The sequence below is a fragment of the Desmodus rotundus genome, chromosome 13, assembly GCF_022682495.2.
Source record: "Desmodus rotundus isolate HL8 chromosome 13, HLdesRot8A.1, whole genome shotgun sequence".
Classification (NCBI taxonomy): domain Eukaryota; kingdom Metazoa; phylum Chordata; class Mammalia; order Chiroptera; family Phyllostomidae; genus Desmodus; species Desmodus rotundus.
In genome coordinates this window covers 16894653-16911009 of record NC_071399.1, presented here as the reverse complement: position 1 = coordinate 16911009, position 16357 = coordinate 16894653, and the positions used below count along the sequence as shown (strand labels likewise).

The 16357-nt window shown below is 41.8% G+C and overlaps 1 protein-coding gene across 2 annotated transcripts in view; it reads left to right on the top strand.

Annotated features, from left to right (window-relative positions):
• Nucleotides 1-16357, top strand: part of GSR (glutathione-disulfide reductase) — a 34372-nt gene that overhangs the window by 8563 nt on the left and 9452 nt on the right. For both annotated transcript variants that reach the window (XM_053916536.1, XM_024562646.3), the window contains exons 2-7: nucleotides 3561-3587; nucleotides 5535-5623; nucleotides 7229-7298; nucleotides 9355-9502; nucleotides 9855-9909; nucleotides 12160-12259. In XM_053916536.1, coding sequence (XP_053772511.1) covers nucleotides 3561-3587; nucleotides 5535-5623; nucleotides 7229-7298; nucleotides 9355-9502; nucleotides 9855-9909; nucleotides 12160-12259 — 489 coding nt within the window. The remainder of the gene's footprint in view (nucleotides 1-3560; nucleotides 3588-5534; nucleotides 5624-7228; nucleotides 7299-9354; nucleotides 9503-9854; nucleotides 9910-12159; nucleotides 12260-16357) is intronic.

Here is a 16357-nt window from a genome sequence, read left to right as displayed (position 1 = left end):
GAGGGCTTAACCAATGCTTCTGAATGAATGAATGGTTGCAACTTAAAAAAATTAAAGCAGAGTTACTCATACACTTGGCACAAGTGAAAGTTAGGCTCTCTTGGCCCCATAAAAGCATATTTCAAACTTGTTTTTTAATCCCTACCTGAGGACATATTTTCCATTGCTTTTAGAGAGGGCAGGGAGAGAGGTATGTTGATGTGGGAAAGAAGCACGATTGGTTGCCTCCTGAACCCCGGGGTTGCTGCCCCTACTGGGGATCATACGCGTCTGTCCCAGGGGTTGCACCCGCCTGCCCCTGGACCAGGGATTGAACCCTCAGCCTTTCAGTTACAGGTCAATGCTCCAACCAACTGAGCCACACTGGCTAGGGCCATATTCCAAACCTTTTAAAAAAATGCCTTAAATAGCTTTCAGATAGCTTAAAATGTACAGGAGGAGTAAGTTAATATATGGGAGTGACTCAGAACATTTAGTGCCTTATGACAATTTGAGTTGCTTTTGAAGATCCCTGGGAAGCTGGAGAAGGTTGCCTGGAGGACAAGCAAAGTGTACTTATTTAATATATTGAAATCTCTACTTTTGGAGAAAGTGCTTTTGGAGTCTGCCCTAGTTGAGCCTCTTAGTGAACTTCAGCTGCAAATAAACTCATAAAAATTCTCTGAAAAAATTTTTTTAAAGGAGTAGAATTGTCACTTTTTGCAGACAGAATTCTTTATATAAAGTTGCCACCAAAACTATAAGAAAGAATAGACAAAGTTGCAGGATACAAAATCAGTGTACAAAAATCCATTGCATTATTATATAATAACAGTGACGTTTTAGAAAGAAATGAAAACTATGGTTCTTTTTGCAATTGCAAGAAGAAGAATAAAATACCTAGGAATAAACTTAACAAAGGATGTGAAGGACCTATATACTGAAAACTACAAAGCATTATTCAAAGAGATTGAAAAAGACAATGAAATGGAAAGATTTTTTGTGTTCATGGACTCGAAGAATTAACATAGTTAAAATTGCCATATTACCTAAAGCAGCATACAAATTTAATGCAGTCCCCATAAAAATCCCAATGCTTTTTAAAGAAATAGAATTTAAAAAATCATCAAATTTGTATGGAACCACAAAATACCCTGAATAGGCAAAGCAATCCTGAAAAAAGAACACAGCTAGAGGTATCACACTCCCTGACTTCAAATTATACTACAATGTGACTGTAATCAAAACAGCATGGTATTGGCAGAAAAACAGACACACAGACCAATGGAACAAAATCGAGAGCCCAGAAATAAACCCACACATATATGTGCAAATAATCTTTGACAAAAGAGCCAAAAACATACAATGGAGAAAAGATAATGTTTTCAATAAGTTATGGTGCTGAGATAATTGGAAAGCCACATGCAAAAGAATAAAACTAGACGGTTATGTGTCACCACACACAAGAATTAACTCAAAATGGATCAAATACCTAAATATAAAACCTGAAACAATAAATTACTTAGGAAAAAATGTAGATACTAAACTTATGGATCTTGGTCTAGAAAGGATTTTATGAATTTGACCTCAAAGACAAGGGAAGCAAAAGCAATATCACTAATAGGACTATGTCAAACTAAAAATTGTCTGCACAGCAAAAGAAATCAACTAAAAAAGGCAACCAACTGAATGGGAGAAGATATTTGCACACAGCACTTCCAATAAGGGGTTAATATCCTAAATACATAAAGAGCTCATACAACTCAACAACAAAAACAGTGAAACCAAACAATCCAATTAGAAACTGGGCAGAGGACATGAACAGATACTTCTCCCAAGATGACATCGAAATGGCAAACAGATTTATGAAAAGATGCTCAATTTCACTAGCTATTAGGGAAACGCAAATCAAAACTCCACTGAGGTACTACTTCCTCACACCTGTTAGAATGGCTATCGTCTACCAGTAACAGTGAGTGCTAGAGAGGTTGTAGAGAAAAAGGCACCCTCTTTCACTGCTGATGTGAATGTAAACTGGTATCATTATGGAAAACAGTATGGAGGCTTTCTCAAAAAATTAAGAAAAGAGTTACCATAACACCCAGCAGCCCCTCTTGGGTGTCTACCCCCCAGATTTGAAAACATGTATTCATAAAGATATATGCACCCCTGTGTTCATGGCAGCCTGATTCACAGTGACCAAGACGTGGAAACAACCAAAAATATCTTTTGATCGGTGATTGGGTAAAGAAGGTGGGGTACTACTCAGCCATAAGAAAAGATGAAATGCTGCCATTTGTAGCAACAAGGATAGATTTGGAGAATGTCATGCTAGGTGAGATGAGTCAGACAGAAAAAGCCAAGAACCGTATGATTTCACTCATATGTGGGATCTAAAACTGGAACTCACAGACACAGACAGCAGTATGGTGGTTACCAGAGGGAAAGGGGGTGTCTGGGGGTGGTAAAGAGTAAAGGGGGTCAACTATATGGTGACAGAAGGTGATTTGACTCTGGGGGGTGGGCACACAGTACAATATACAGAAGATGCATCATAGAATGGTACACCTGAAACCTATATAATTGTATTGACCAATGTCACCCGATAGATTTAATTTGAAAAATGAGTGGGATTGACCTAGTTTTTCCTTCTACAGCCAGCTCCTCTGCTAGGGTACACACAGTGGTTACCCGTTCAGTCACGTCCAAATTTCTTCACCCTCCAGGCAGTTTTAATCAATCTTACTCTTAACACAGGCTTTTGTTTTTGTTTTGTTTTGTTTTGATTTCACAGTTATTTTAGGTGATCAGAAGGAAATGAATGGATGTAAACGGTAGTCTGTGTGTAAACATACAACACAGCTTGTTTACACGGACCTTTGGGAAGAATTTCTCTCAACTCTAACGGGCATAAATAGTTATTTTCTTAAACAACTAGTTAGTTTTTACATGAAATCGCACTAGCAATTGTGCTTCCCTTTGTGCATTGACTGCCAGAAGGCTGAGAACCAAATCGTGTTCTGTTTCTAGTAAGTGCGTAAGACTTCCTATCGTAGAGGAACCTCGCGCTGCTTGATTCATCGTTGTCCTTTGGTCCTGAAGCACAATGTCGATTTCCACTAGAGCTTTTCTCAGAGGGGACATTCTGGGTGTTTTCCACAGGAGGCTCTGTAGTGAGGGTCTGCGAAGCTCTCTAGGATGGCCGCTCAGATGGCTGGGTTGCTCTTACTTAGCTGGATGGTCCTCTCACTTCGGCCGCTATTTCTCCACTGCTTCCCTCTGGGTTCTGTGCAAGCTCAGGCTCTGCTGTCTCCTGACCTGTACCCTACAGTGCACGGCCCCCTGGAGATGGAATTGTTTTCTCTCTGCTTTTCTTGAGAAAACGATGATGAGTGAAATTCTCTGCCTTATCACATAACAAAAATAATGTTCATCTCTTTTCCAACTCTATACAAGAAAAAAGGAAATAACTGTAGGTTGTGACTTAGAACTGAAAGAAGTCTCCTGGGTGGATGCTTGGGGTTCATTTCTTGCAGGTTTGTTGAGTTATTAAAATGTGTCCTTTTAAATTTTTTTCCCAGGTGAACGTCGGATGTGTACCCAAAAAGGTAGGATTTTTACTTCTTATTCCTTCTACACTCCTTTTACATGTTTGGTAAATTACGATTAGAATAAGGTTGTTTCTGAATGTTTCAGCTAAAATTTCTTCTGCAAAAAGTACCTGAGAAACCAACTAAAAGTGGTTGTGGTGCAGGTCACATCGAATGAACTCATCCTCACCTGTGACACAGAGGGAGAAATGACAGCTCTTGTTTCCAAAGCTGCTTCTTGCTCATACTTGCAAATAACGTGTTATAATCCTAGGCTTACAACGTTTTACTCCTGAGACTGCATTTTAAACTGGCAGCTTTGGGGTAGACAAGCAAACATCCTTATATCATCAGTGACGCACGCTGAGTTTAATCCCACAAAGGTTTTCTGTAATCCGTCTCCTGGTATAAGTAGCTTTTTTTCCCCCCTGTGTTAGGAAAATTGCTTTTTTTTTTTCCTGTGGGACATTTTCCTCAAATTTTTTCTTCCCTTTTTGTCCTAGATTTCGGAATCTGTTCCACCTAGAATCATGCAATTATGCATATAGGGATTATGTATATTAGTTATGAGGTAGTTTTATGAAGTTTAAACTGATTATGGTAGTAAATCTGTTATTGATTTGTGCTGTCTCATTATTTATTTAATTAATTTTTTTACCTCATTGTTTTAAAATGCCATCTGGATTGATCTGTGTAGTGGGCTGAATTTGCAATATTTTGTTCCCATATATTTCCCTTACTCTTCTATTCTGACCACACATACTAGACATTTACCTTATATTTTTGTAGGACTGTGCTGTTTTCAAAATGCTTTTGCATTCTTGAAGATCACTTGGTAATTACCTCTCATTCTGTAGAACAGACTGGAGCCTAGAGTAACTGCCCCTATGCGAGGGTAGAGGGAGGTGGCAGTAGAGGAGGAACCACATGGATGGGCCTGCTACTGCCCTGATTAGATCTCAGCTTAAAAGCCACTGCAGTTCAGATAGAGGCCCCTTTTCCAGAGGGTTAGATGCTGTAGCATCGTACATACTACAGATTGGAAGGAAATAAATATGGTACCTCAGGATAATAGGAGGTACAGTGGTGTTTCTTAAAATGACAACTTATTTGTGGTATTGATACATCTTTCGTATGCATTGTTTAAGATAAAGACTCTAGCAGATAAAATGGTTCATTGTTTATTAGATGCATTTCACCTCAATAAAAGAAACAGAATCCAACAGAGTTAATCAGTTTATTCATCTTCAGGCATAAATGGAGAAAGGTGCAAAGGAGCAGTGTTAAGACTTGTCAGAAGTGGAGTTAAGGCTTGCCTGACCAAGAAAAAAATGGTTTGGCTGTCATCTGGAGTCCTGGATGCCAGTACAAATGCAGTTATCACGATGATCAGTTGGCATTAAAAGGCTCTTACAGATTATAGGCTACATTCCACCAGAGGTGCATTGAACCTCTGCGTTCCAGGTATCTGATTACATCATGTTCTTACAGGGCATGTTCATAGTCCTGCTTACCTAATAGGAATTCATGCTCTTCAAGTTTTTAGTCCTCAACTTTTCCCTAATAGCTTCCTTCCAAATCACCATACTATAAAGCTACAGATGCACTTCCATTTCCTGGAACTAATCACAAAGGGCAGGGCTTAAAGAAATCTGAAACTTAAAAAGAGAATATACTGGTAAGCAGCAGTAAAGGTTAATGGAAGGGCTATGAGCCTTATCCTGATTTTCAGAGCTTAGAAACTAGGGAATTTAACTGTGGAAGTGGTTTTCTCCGAACATTTCAGAAGCCTTCCTGTAAAATCTATCTGGTCGTATTTCTGAACTTTCTCTTTTAAAGTGTCTAGTTTTGTTTTTAATTTAAAAGTCCGTAGTATTATTTTCTCTGGTACATAGTGACCTTTCATTCACAATTTCCATTTCCCCTGAGGACTCACCTTCTGCCGTTCTGGGCTGTTTTTTACAGGTAATGTGGAACACGGCTGTGCACTCTGAATTCATGCACGATCACGCTGATTACGGCTTTCAGAGTTGTGACAGTAAATTCAATTGGCGGTAAGTGCTAATTCTCAGAGGGCTTCTTTTACAAATATGAGTATTTTTCTTTTACAATTAAATGTGCCATAAGCCTTTTCAGGGTGTTGTGTGGGGGTGAACTATATGTAACAAGCTTTGGGAAGTGATAGGTCCGTTCACAGCCTTGACTGTGGTCATGTGTCTGCTCATCTCTAATCCCATCAAGTTGTGTACATTAAATATGTACAGACATACAACATAACATCTCCATGTTAGCCTGTTTTAAAAAATTGATTTAAGAGAGAGACAGAGAGAAGCATCGATTAGTTTTTCCACATGCTCGTGCATTCATCAGTTGATTCTTGTATGTGCCCTGACAGGGGATGGGACCTGCAACCTTGGCTGGCCTATCAGGACGATGCTCTAACCAACCGAGCTACCTGTCCAGGGCACGTTTTAGCCATTCTGAACTTGTCATTTCAGTGCCGTTAAGTATATTCATCGTGTTGTGCAACCGTGACCACCATCCCTTTCCAGAACTTTCCTACCGTCCCAAACAAGAACAGTGTTGTTCAGTATACCATTAAATAAATATTCCTAATCTCTCCTCCTGGCCCCTGGTATCTCTGTTCTACTTTCTGTGTCTATGAATTTGGCTATTGTAGGTACTTTCTACAATATTTGTCCATTTATGCCTGGCTTATTTCACTTACTTAATGTTTCTGAAATTCATCCTTGCGCAGTATGTCAGAATTTCAGTCTTTTTAAAGACTGAATGATGTCCTGTATATTTATATACCATATTTTGTTTCTCCACTTACTTTTCCATGGGCTTCCCCCCCCCCCCCTTGATCTGTTGTGAATAACCGTGCTTTGGACATTGGTCTACGGGTTTGTGCTTTCTTTCATTTTGGGTCTCTACCTAGAAGTGGACTTGCTGGGTCATGTGGCAGTTTTGTGTTTGATTTTTTAAGGGGCTGCCATGGACGTTTTTAAGATTTTATGTTTTAATTTATTTTTAGAGAGAGGGGGAGGGAGGGAGAAAGAGAAGGAGAGAAACATCAATGTGCAATACATACATCAATTGGTTGCCTCTCACACACCCCCAGCTGGGGACCTGGCCTGCAACCCAGGCATGTGCCCTGACTTGGGAATCAAACCGGTAACCTTTCAGTTCCCAGGCTAGTGCCCAATCCACTGAGTCACACCAGCCAGGGCCCGTGAACTTTTTGGAGCCATCGAATTTTTAACAAATTCATTCATTTATTTAACAAATATTGAGTGGCAAATATGATTTGCAGATTATTTGTTCCTTTAGATGCAATTGACCTTTTAGTTTCAATAAGCTCTTAATGCTGCCAGGCTAAGCACAGTGCCAAAACAGCTCTCCTTGTCTTCTGTGCAAAGAAAAATTTCATTTACCTACCATGGAGGCCAACTGAATATTCTCCACCGAGTAAAATAGGGGTTCTCCACACACGGGAAAACAGGTGGACAGAGGGAAGGCGACTGATTGTTTTTAGAGACCTTGACTCATGGGGTTGATGCTGGCAGTCTGTGACTCTCTGTTCTGGGCAGGTGCCCTAGTTACTGGCTGAAAGAGGAGAATCCTCTTTCTCAGTGCTAATTCAGGTTTCCCTGCAGGGTTATAAAGGAAAAGCGGGATGCCTATGTGAGCCGCCTGAACACCATCTATGAAAATAACCTAACCAAGGTGAGTGTGCTGGGTTCTGAACTTTGAGAAGTTTCTGTTCTCTGCAACTGGATTGTGCTAACAAGGCTGGCCAGACTACAGTGTAGCCATTGCCTGTATCTCTTACTGTTTGTGTAACTTCTTTTATGATGAATGATTTTGAGGTTGACCTATGGAGAGAGAAGACTCTGACTTGGTGGGCCAGTCTCTTTTCCACAGACACTGGGCGATGTGTGCCGGACTGGGTAGACCAGGTCTCACCTGATGGCTGTACCCTCAGTAGGTCTGACCTTCCACTTAGATCCAGAAACCAAACACATAAGAGACCAGTTTATTAATTAAAATCAGGAGCATTATCTGGCTGGAAACCTGCAATTGTTATTTGCTCAGAGCACCCTCATCCTTGGTGGCTAAATCTACTCAGGAGTGCAAATTACGGTTCAGAAGATTTTTTTTGTGAATAAACTCTCATATAAAAAGCAAACTGGGCACAGGCGGGTTTGCCTTTAGCAAATACATGCTGTCCTTGGCTCTCTCGAGGTTTCTTCCGTCTTCGTGCTTAGACGTCGTACCTCTCCCACCTGGGACTGTGCCAGAGATGCTGACAGGCTGTGCACCATCGACTCCCCTTTCTCCTGACAGCGTGCATCTCAGCATCCTGCCTTTGCCTTTGTGGTCTCACTTTGCAGTTTCTAAGATTCGAAGGTAGCTTAGGTTATGTTTAGATCAGTAGATTCTCAATGATATCCAGGCCTCTGTAATCTCATTAGCAGATTATTTATAAGCCATTTGTTAGGGTAAGTTACTCCTACAGATGGCTAACCTCATATATTTTTATATTGATTCTTATCATTCATCGGGTTTCTCTTTGGATGGTGATATTTTCTGATCTAAATCCGCAATTCAAGGGAAAAATATTTGGGGATCTTTGGCCCCCTTAAAACACCCACGTCAAATTTTATTAAAAAGTCGAGCTAGGTAAAATGCAAAAGAGATGGGAAAATCACTCAAGAAACAGCATTTTTAAATACCCACAAATCTTGGTGTGCTGTAAAACTTAGTATGACTTTATGGGGAAGGAATTCTGAATAGGAAAGGAAACTTTCTACCAGGTATCCTAGGAAATGAAAACAAAGATTTCATCAGTTCTTCCCCCACGCTATTATCTATATTATTGCCACTTGATGCATACCCCTTTTTGTCCAGCGCCCATAGAAAATTATTACCTCCTGAGGAAGGTCTTTCTGGAGGCTTGTGTTGTTTGGCATTGATCTTGGTTCAACCCGATTAAGCAGGGCACGGGCAGAGAAGGCCTGGAGGGGTGATTGGAAAAGAGGCAATAGCTCCATTCGGAACCGAGCACGTTCTAACATGTTAAAACGTTCTATTCTGTGAGCCTGCCTGCGTGACTCCATTATCCTTGTAAGTCACCCACGTTGACCTGCCGGTACATGTAGCGTGGCTGGCAGAAGCTTGCTGGCAATCTCCAGTCGCCAGATCGAAGCTCCCCAAATCAAGGCCCTGGCACAGTAAGGGCAGGTGGGGGTCTGAGTTCTCAACATCTCTGGCACAGAACTTCAATGTCATATAATTTTGTGGTATTCCTCCCATTTTGTTTAAGAAGGCAGAAACACTGCGTTTTCTGGCCTTGGCTGCAGTATTTCTCTTTTGCCTCTACGCCCTTGCCTTTATCCATCCTTTGTCTTTCTCAGCCCTCTGTTCCTCCTGCAGACAACATCATTCTTCGGTGTGTTTTCCTTGCAAGTGAGGAAGGCTTTCTCACTCAACTCTTGGGGACAAAGATATAATCTTTTTCTTTGTGGGGGTTACTTGTATATATTTTTTTGGTGTCTGGGTTTTGGCACAATAGCACCTTTATTTCTTCTTACTTTAACCCCCTTACCTAACTATCAATTAACAAAAGTTCTGTCGAAGCTCGAACTTTGAGAGAATCTTGGCCTGAGCAAACCCGAAATCAACATCCGCAGTAGAGAAATGGAAAGCGCTGAGAAGCTGCAGCAGCTGTTTTCGGTTTATCTGAAGCACAGGCTCACGTCGTGCGTGGTTCCTTCTCCAGGCCCATATAGAAATCATCCCTGGCCATGCAGCGTTCACGGGCGATCCCAAGCCCACAGTGGAGGTCCATGGGAAAAAGTACACCGCTCCTCACATCCTGATCGCAACAGGTGGCTCGCCCTCGCATCCGCAGGAGAGCGAGATCCCAGGTGAGTCTTCCAAAGGCAAACGCTTGTTATTGACCAACAGGAGGAGTTTATTAGCGTGTGGGAGAGTGAAGCAGAGCTGGCAAAGAGTCCACTCTGAGAGCTGAGAAAGTTTTAGTTCCACAGAGGAATTTGATAGTTATTTAGTCATCACTGCTCTTACTTCTGGAAAGAAAATAAAATAAAAATGTTGACCCAGGGAGGGCATGGTTGGCAGCTTCCCAAGTGAGCACTGTAGAGAACTTGTCAGAACAGCATGATGGCTGGGAAAGTGTTGGGGCTTGCATAAATTCTTGGGATTATTTTGCAAGACAAAGCCCAGTCTGTGTGATTGATATTGCATTCTCTTACACAGGTGCCAGCCTAGGAATAACCAGCGATGGATTTTTTCAGCTGGAAGAATTGCCTAGGTAAGCCGGAGTCCTTGCTGACCTCAGTGTTCATTCTCCCTCGGTTTCTCCTGCCAACATTTCTCACCACCACCGCTCCCCCCACACCCACTAATTAAACGCAGGCATTTCCTGAATTCTGTCCTCCTGCCTCTTCTCTTTTTATGACTTTGGGTATCTCATTCACTCATGGCCGTCGTGAAGTGATTCAGGTCTTTGATGCCTTTGGTCAGAGGCCATTGCAGAATTTTTAGAGCCAGAACCAAACACAGATGGTTCTGAAGAACGAATAGTAAAACCCTAAAACTATCTGTCTTCAGCTTGATACAGCATCAATTGATAATGTGTCTCAAATAACTGATTCTGGGATTTTAAAAAAATTTTATTTATTTATTTAAGAGAGAGAGAGAAACATCGATTTGGTATTATTTGTGTATTCATTGGTTGAGTCTTGCATGTGCCCTGACCAGGGATCGAACCGCAACCTCGGTGTACTGGGACAATGCTCTAACCAACTGGGCTTCTCAGCCAGGGATTGGTTCTGGTTTTCAAAACAACTAGTGCAGAGGGATCTCCATAAGTAAAAGCTCTGTCAGTCTCACAGAAATAGATTTTCTGAAATTGTTCTTTATATGTATTTGTCCAAATAACCTCAGTAAACTTCTGTCGTGGGTTTAGATAACACAGAGAGAAAAAAGATAATGAGGAAGTTTGTTTCTCCGATTTGAAGAAGCTGCCAATTGGAGGCTTTCCCAGCTAGAGGGATCCTCCCTTCACTCATGAAGGGGTGATAGTCAGGAACTGGAGCAGGGACCCTTCTAGCCCAGGGACTTTTTCTCCTCCTGAGTAATACTCACTCCGGAGTCAGTATTGCTCAACTCTGCTCCTCCCTCTGTGAGTCTTGCCAGTGCATTTGGGGCCTTAATCCTGTGCTTTTATAAAGGTCTTCTTGGGGGATTACTGAAAATTCCATGGTGGCACGCTATCTCTCCCAGGAGCACGCCCATGCCTTTATTCCCTCTTGGGCGTGCATCTTTCCTTTCCTCTCCTAACCCTAAGGAGTTTAGTCCCCATGAGACTTGCAACCAGGGGAGCAATGGGCAGCGGCAGCTCATCCCAGGCTAACCCTCTGAACCTTGTCTCCAAGGCCTCTTTCCTCTGACTTCCCATTGAGTCAGAGCAGCCCTGCCAAGGCTCCCTCCTGTTGCTGCTTCTACCCTAAGCCCTTCCTTGTTTCACTGTCCCCAACTTTAATAATTGTACTCTCAAAAAATAAAATTCTCACCCACACCTTTACTTTAATTCACCTGGAGCCAGAGTTAATACGAGACAAGAGGGCTTCTGTGCAGTTCCACAGCTGCCCTGAGAAGCCCTGTTAAGATATGCAGACCAGGCAGTCTTTTGAGTAAAAGAAAAGCAGTCTTTTTAGATTTTCTGCCTGTAGAGCATTAAACATGTTAGAGAACAGCCTTTCTTCTCTGTGATCCACCCTGTACTGTTTGATTTTCGGGTTGAATGATAGGACACGTGTGGTCATTACTTACCTTCTTTAGGCAATATAAGTCAATCTGAACTCGCCCTCAAAGAGGTTTTATTTATTTATTTTTTAAATTTACTTTTAGAGAGAGGGGAAGAGAAGGAGAGGGAGAGAAACAACGTGTGGTTGCCTCTTGAGTGCCCCCTACTGGGGACCTGGCCCACAACCCAGGCGTGTGCCCTGACTAGAAATCAAACCTGCAACTCCTTGGTTTGCAGAAACCAAGCCACACCAGCCAGGGCTTATCTGTCTTTTAAGTATTTTATTTTATCTTATTATAAAATTTTATTTATTTATTTTTAGAGAGAAGGGAAGGGAGGTAGAAAGAGGAAGAGAAACATCAGTGTGTAGTTGCCTCCCACTTGGCCCCCACTGGGGACCTGGGCCACAACCCACACATGTGTCCTGACTGGGAATCAAATCAGCGACCCTTAGGTTCGCAGCACGTGCTCAATCCACTGAGCTACACCAGCCAGGGCTGTCCTTTAAGTATTTTAAAATCTTTTGTTAAACTTGCTAGCAATAAATGAAGTTCAGTGAATTCAGTCAAACTGTACCAATGTCAGTTTCTTAGTTGTGACGCTTGTACCGGGTTATGCAAGATACTAACTTTCAGGAGATCTGGGTGGAGGAGGACAAGCCATCCCTGTGCTAGCTTTTAAAAGTTTCTGTACGTGTAAAATGACGCCGAAATAAGTTTATTTAAGGACAGCAGCCCTCTGCTCTCCCCGTAGGCGCAGCGTCATCGTCGGGGCAGGATACATCGCCGTGGAGATCGCTGGGATCCTCTCTGCCCTGGGCTCCAGGACATCCCTCATGATACGGCATGATAAGGTAGGCTCTGCCTTCTGCCTCCTCTTTCCTTGGTGTTACACTTTTAAAAAGTCTACAGTGAGAATTTCCTCTCACACTGTCATTAAATACTAGGTGCAGAGCATCTGGAGGTCAGCTGCTTTGTCCCACGTGGGGCTGCACAGAAGCCATTCGAGTGAGGCCTTAAGTCCTCTCCAGCTACCAGCTGCTGGTCGATAACAATGCTTTAGATTTCATCCAACTGGCTGCTATTTTCTTCATGAAATACTAGATAGTATCATGTGCCTTAATTAGGAGACATGCAGGCTTAAATGTGACTATTAGCTAAATTAAACAGACTACTTATTCTGGAAATCAATTTTATATGATCAGGTAGTATTGGATTATTAACACTCAGTCAACAAAGTTCTTTGCATTAAGAAGAAACATATCCAAAATATTTACATACTGATGTTCATAGCTGCATTATTCACAATAGCCAATAGGTAGAAGCAACTCAGGGGCCCATTGATGAATGAATGGATAAACATAACTGGTATATACACACAATGGAATATTATTCAACCTTAAAAAGGAAAGGCATTCTGACGTGTCACAGTGCGGATGAACCTTGCGGACATGCTAAATGAAATAAACCAGTCACACAAAGACGAACGCTATATTATCCCACTTCTGTGAGGGATCCAGAGTAGTCAGACTCATAGAAACAGAAAGGAGAGTGGTGGTTGCCAGGGGCTGGGGGGAGGCAAAAATGGGGAGGTGTCGTATAATGGGGTGCAGAGTCTCAGTTGTTCGCAGGGACAGGTTCTGGAGATCAGCACAACGACAGCAATATACCTAACACTCTAGAACTGTATGCTGGGAATGGTTAAGTTAGTAAATTAGTGTTAAGCATTTTTTACCACAAGAAAAAAAATAGATCATAGACCATCTGTTTGAACCTCATGTTAAGGCCAAGAGAGGTTGTGTGACTGCTAATTAGTGTCAGAACTGAGAGTCAACTAGGGTCTGAGAAGCCCAAGCCAGTAATTTTATCTGTGAAAATGCTGCCTCCATGTTTGCCATTAATGAAGAGGTATTGCTTTGTATGCGTTTTTGATGAATTGTGACCTAGCACCATTGTGTTGTAGAGCAGCATCGGACCTTTCGGAGTCACAGTGTGGGGCAGTGATAGCTTGGGCAAGTCATTGAATGCCTTTGGAACAGGATTTATCAGATCCCTGACCCCGAAAATGTATGATTCACATTCTTGATTATTTGAGCAAATGGAGGGAGAGCAGGGAAACTGATAATCCTGGTCAGTGTGGACTCTAAGCCTTAGAGTCTACGGGGCTTTCTTTTTGGTTTTGAGACTTGTATACAGTTAACCCTCAGAAGAATTAGGTCCTGAATAATGTTTTTTATAGGTAAATGTTATTTTGCATTTCTGGAATACATCCAGAAAATTGGAAGGAAGAAGGAAGGCAGAGGGGTAGCTAGTCTGAATTTAATATATAAATAAGCAGATAAACTGCAGCAGTTTATCAGTAGAGTGGTGAATTTCCTGCATTTGGCATGTTTGCCGAGAGCCATATCTACTTGGGCTTCCGGCTCTTCCCCACGCCTGCGTCTGGCTCGCTCTCCCTCTGCTCCCTGTCCCAGTGTAACCCTGTCCTAGAACTAGCCTGTGAATAACTCATGACCCCACCTTCACCCTGCCTGGGGTATGTTGTATGTGTGTTATTGGAAAGAAATCTCTAGAGAAAGGAAGAGGGTGTCTATGAGAAAAGAAAAGTTACTAGACAGTAACAACTATTATTTCAAAGACTAGTCTCCTAAGGGCCGTGATGGACGCCGTCATGTGAACGTTGAAATCCAACTGGAAATAACATTGAGAATCTTGAAAAAAGAACAAAAATCCTGGCAGCAAAAACTTAGATTAATTATTATGTCAATTCTATGTCTTATTTCAGTGATGTTATATTCTAACATTCATGGGACTCCCAGTTAACTCAAGGTTCTATGATGCTCATATTCAGGGAACTTCCTAAGGGCAAGCAAAGAACAGCTATTTCAGCATCTTAAGTGAAAATTAACAAATGATAATGATATATATCTTTGGGAATATTAGATACTAAAAACATTGCATATTCATGTAAGTGCCAAGTGCTTTTTAAATCTCACAGTTCTACTTAAATTAATACTATCCATTAATCTATCCAGTGTCACTGGATTCTATAGGTTAATTATATACCTTAGGTTGTTTCCTTATTACCAGTTTTACTTGTCTTTAATTGTGTCTTTTGTTTGCAAGAGGCCTCATCACATCTCACTAGATCCATCGCCTTCTTTAATTAGCTTAACAGGCTATTAAATCTATTGCAGTACCAATTCCTTGATCTCCGCAGTGACTATTAGCATCTTGAGGCTGCACACCTTAAGAAGAATTAGGATAGACTTTCACCAATAATGTGCAGGAAAAATGTGGGTTTTTCCATTTCTTTCCAAAAACCTGCCTACCCCACTGAGTATCCTCTTCCATCACCCCTGTCATCATATCACCAGGGTCATCATCACCTCTGTCATTATCACCAACACCATCACCACCAAGTCCTCCATCACCATATTCTGTGGCATGTTGACGTACTGCTGTGATTTGTCAGGCCTGAGCATCCCTCCAAGCACATACCCAGCCCTCATGAAAGTGATCTCATCAGACATGCCCCATTTTCCAGAAGGAGCTGAACCCTCTCCAGCCTGTTCCCCACCTGTAAGCTGGTCCCATCTCCTTGCATTTGTATGGACTTTTCTACTTAAGGTGCTTTCCCTTCCCAAATCAAGATCCAGTGCAAATAACACATTCCCCGTGACGTTTTTCTTGTTGTCTTCTGTATAATTTCTGTCTCTTGCAGACCACCGTATCTGTACATACTTTAAGTTAATTATTAGTCTGTCCTTTATTCTGATATTGTATGTCTTCCACATAGTAGAGGTTAATAAATCTTTGTTAGTGGAATGAGTGATCAGTAATTTACAGCGTCGACCTCTGTTTAGCTTGCAAGAGTTACATGTGTCTCCTCCACTGGAAAAGGCACAGAGGTGTCCATATGTGAGTACAGCCCACCTCATAGGCACTCACGGCCTGTCTGCTCACTGTCATGATAGCATTCCGACGAGGACTAAGTAAATGACGGCTGTGAGACAGGTGCAGTGTGGGAGCATTGTTGTCGCAGCAGTGTTAAAGATTATGGAAATGCCTTGACGATATAACTTAGCCAGTTGCCCTGAACTTCCAGCCTCAACTTGGTAGTCTGAACTCAGTTAAGGAAAAATACAGTCTTTCCACAGACATGGAGGGGAGATGAATGAGCCTTGGTTCCAGAAGTATGAAGAAATCCTATGTCTTTACTCCCTAGTTAGTGACACTATACACTGATCTGACAGATGCGGCAAGAGACTGGTTTCTATACCTTCGTTCTGCCATGAACTCTCTGCCTTCCCAGGACATATAGCCCTGCAAGGGGTAATGGAGCAGAGCCGTCTGCCCTGGTGGGCACACAGGGGTCAATTTTAGTGGTCCCAGGGTCTTTACACGGCCTTCAAGATCATGCGACCAAAGAAGCAAGTGCATGGTGTCGCGGAGAGAACTTGATCTGAAGAATCAGATTGAGCTCAGTTTCAGTCCTGGCTCTAATAGTTTCTAAGAGTCACTCCATTTCTTGGAGTCTCAGCTTTCTCGTCTGAAAATAAAACGGGGATAACATTGCCTACCCTGTAGGATCGTTAGAAGGATTTGAGGATGAGTAGTTAGATGGATAGAGAGATAGACATTCTCTAGAACAACACCTATCATATCAGGGGGAAAAAAAGACAATGTTTTAACTTTGTCGGGAACTTTTAATACAAATGGAATTGATATTTACCAAATTTAAATCCCTAAAATAGTTTGAGATCTTAAATAGTAAGACTAGTGTTTAAAAACAAAAAAGAAATCTTCACAATGATTGTATTGAGTTTTCTTCCTACATAAGGAGATTTTACATCATATTAGAGGGAGAGCTGGCCTTGGAATACTGAAAAGAGAAAGAATTTCTGGTCCCTAGACTTACAGAAAAGAGAAACAAGCTTGGGAGGAGAGTT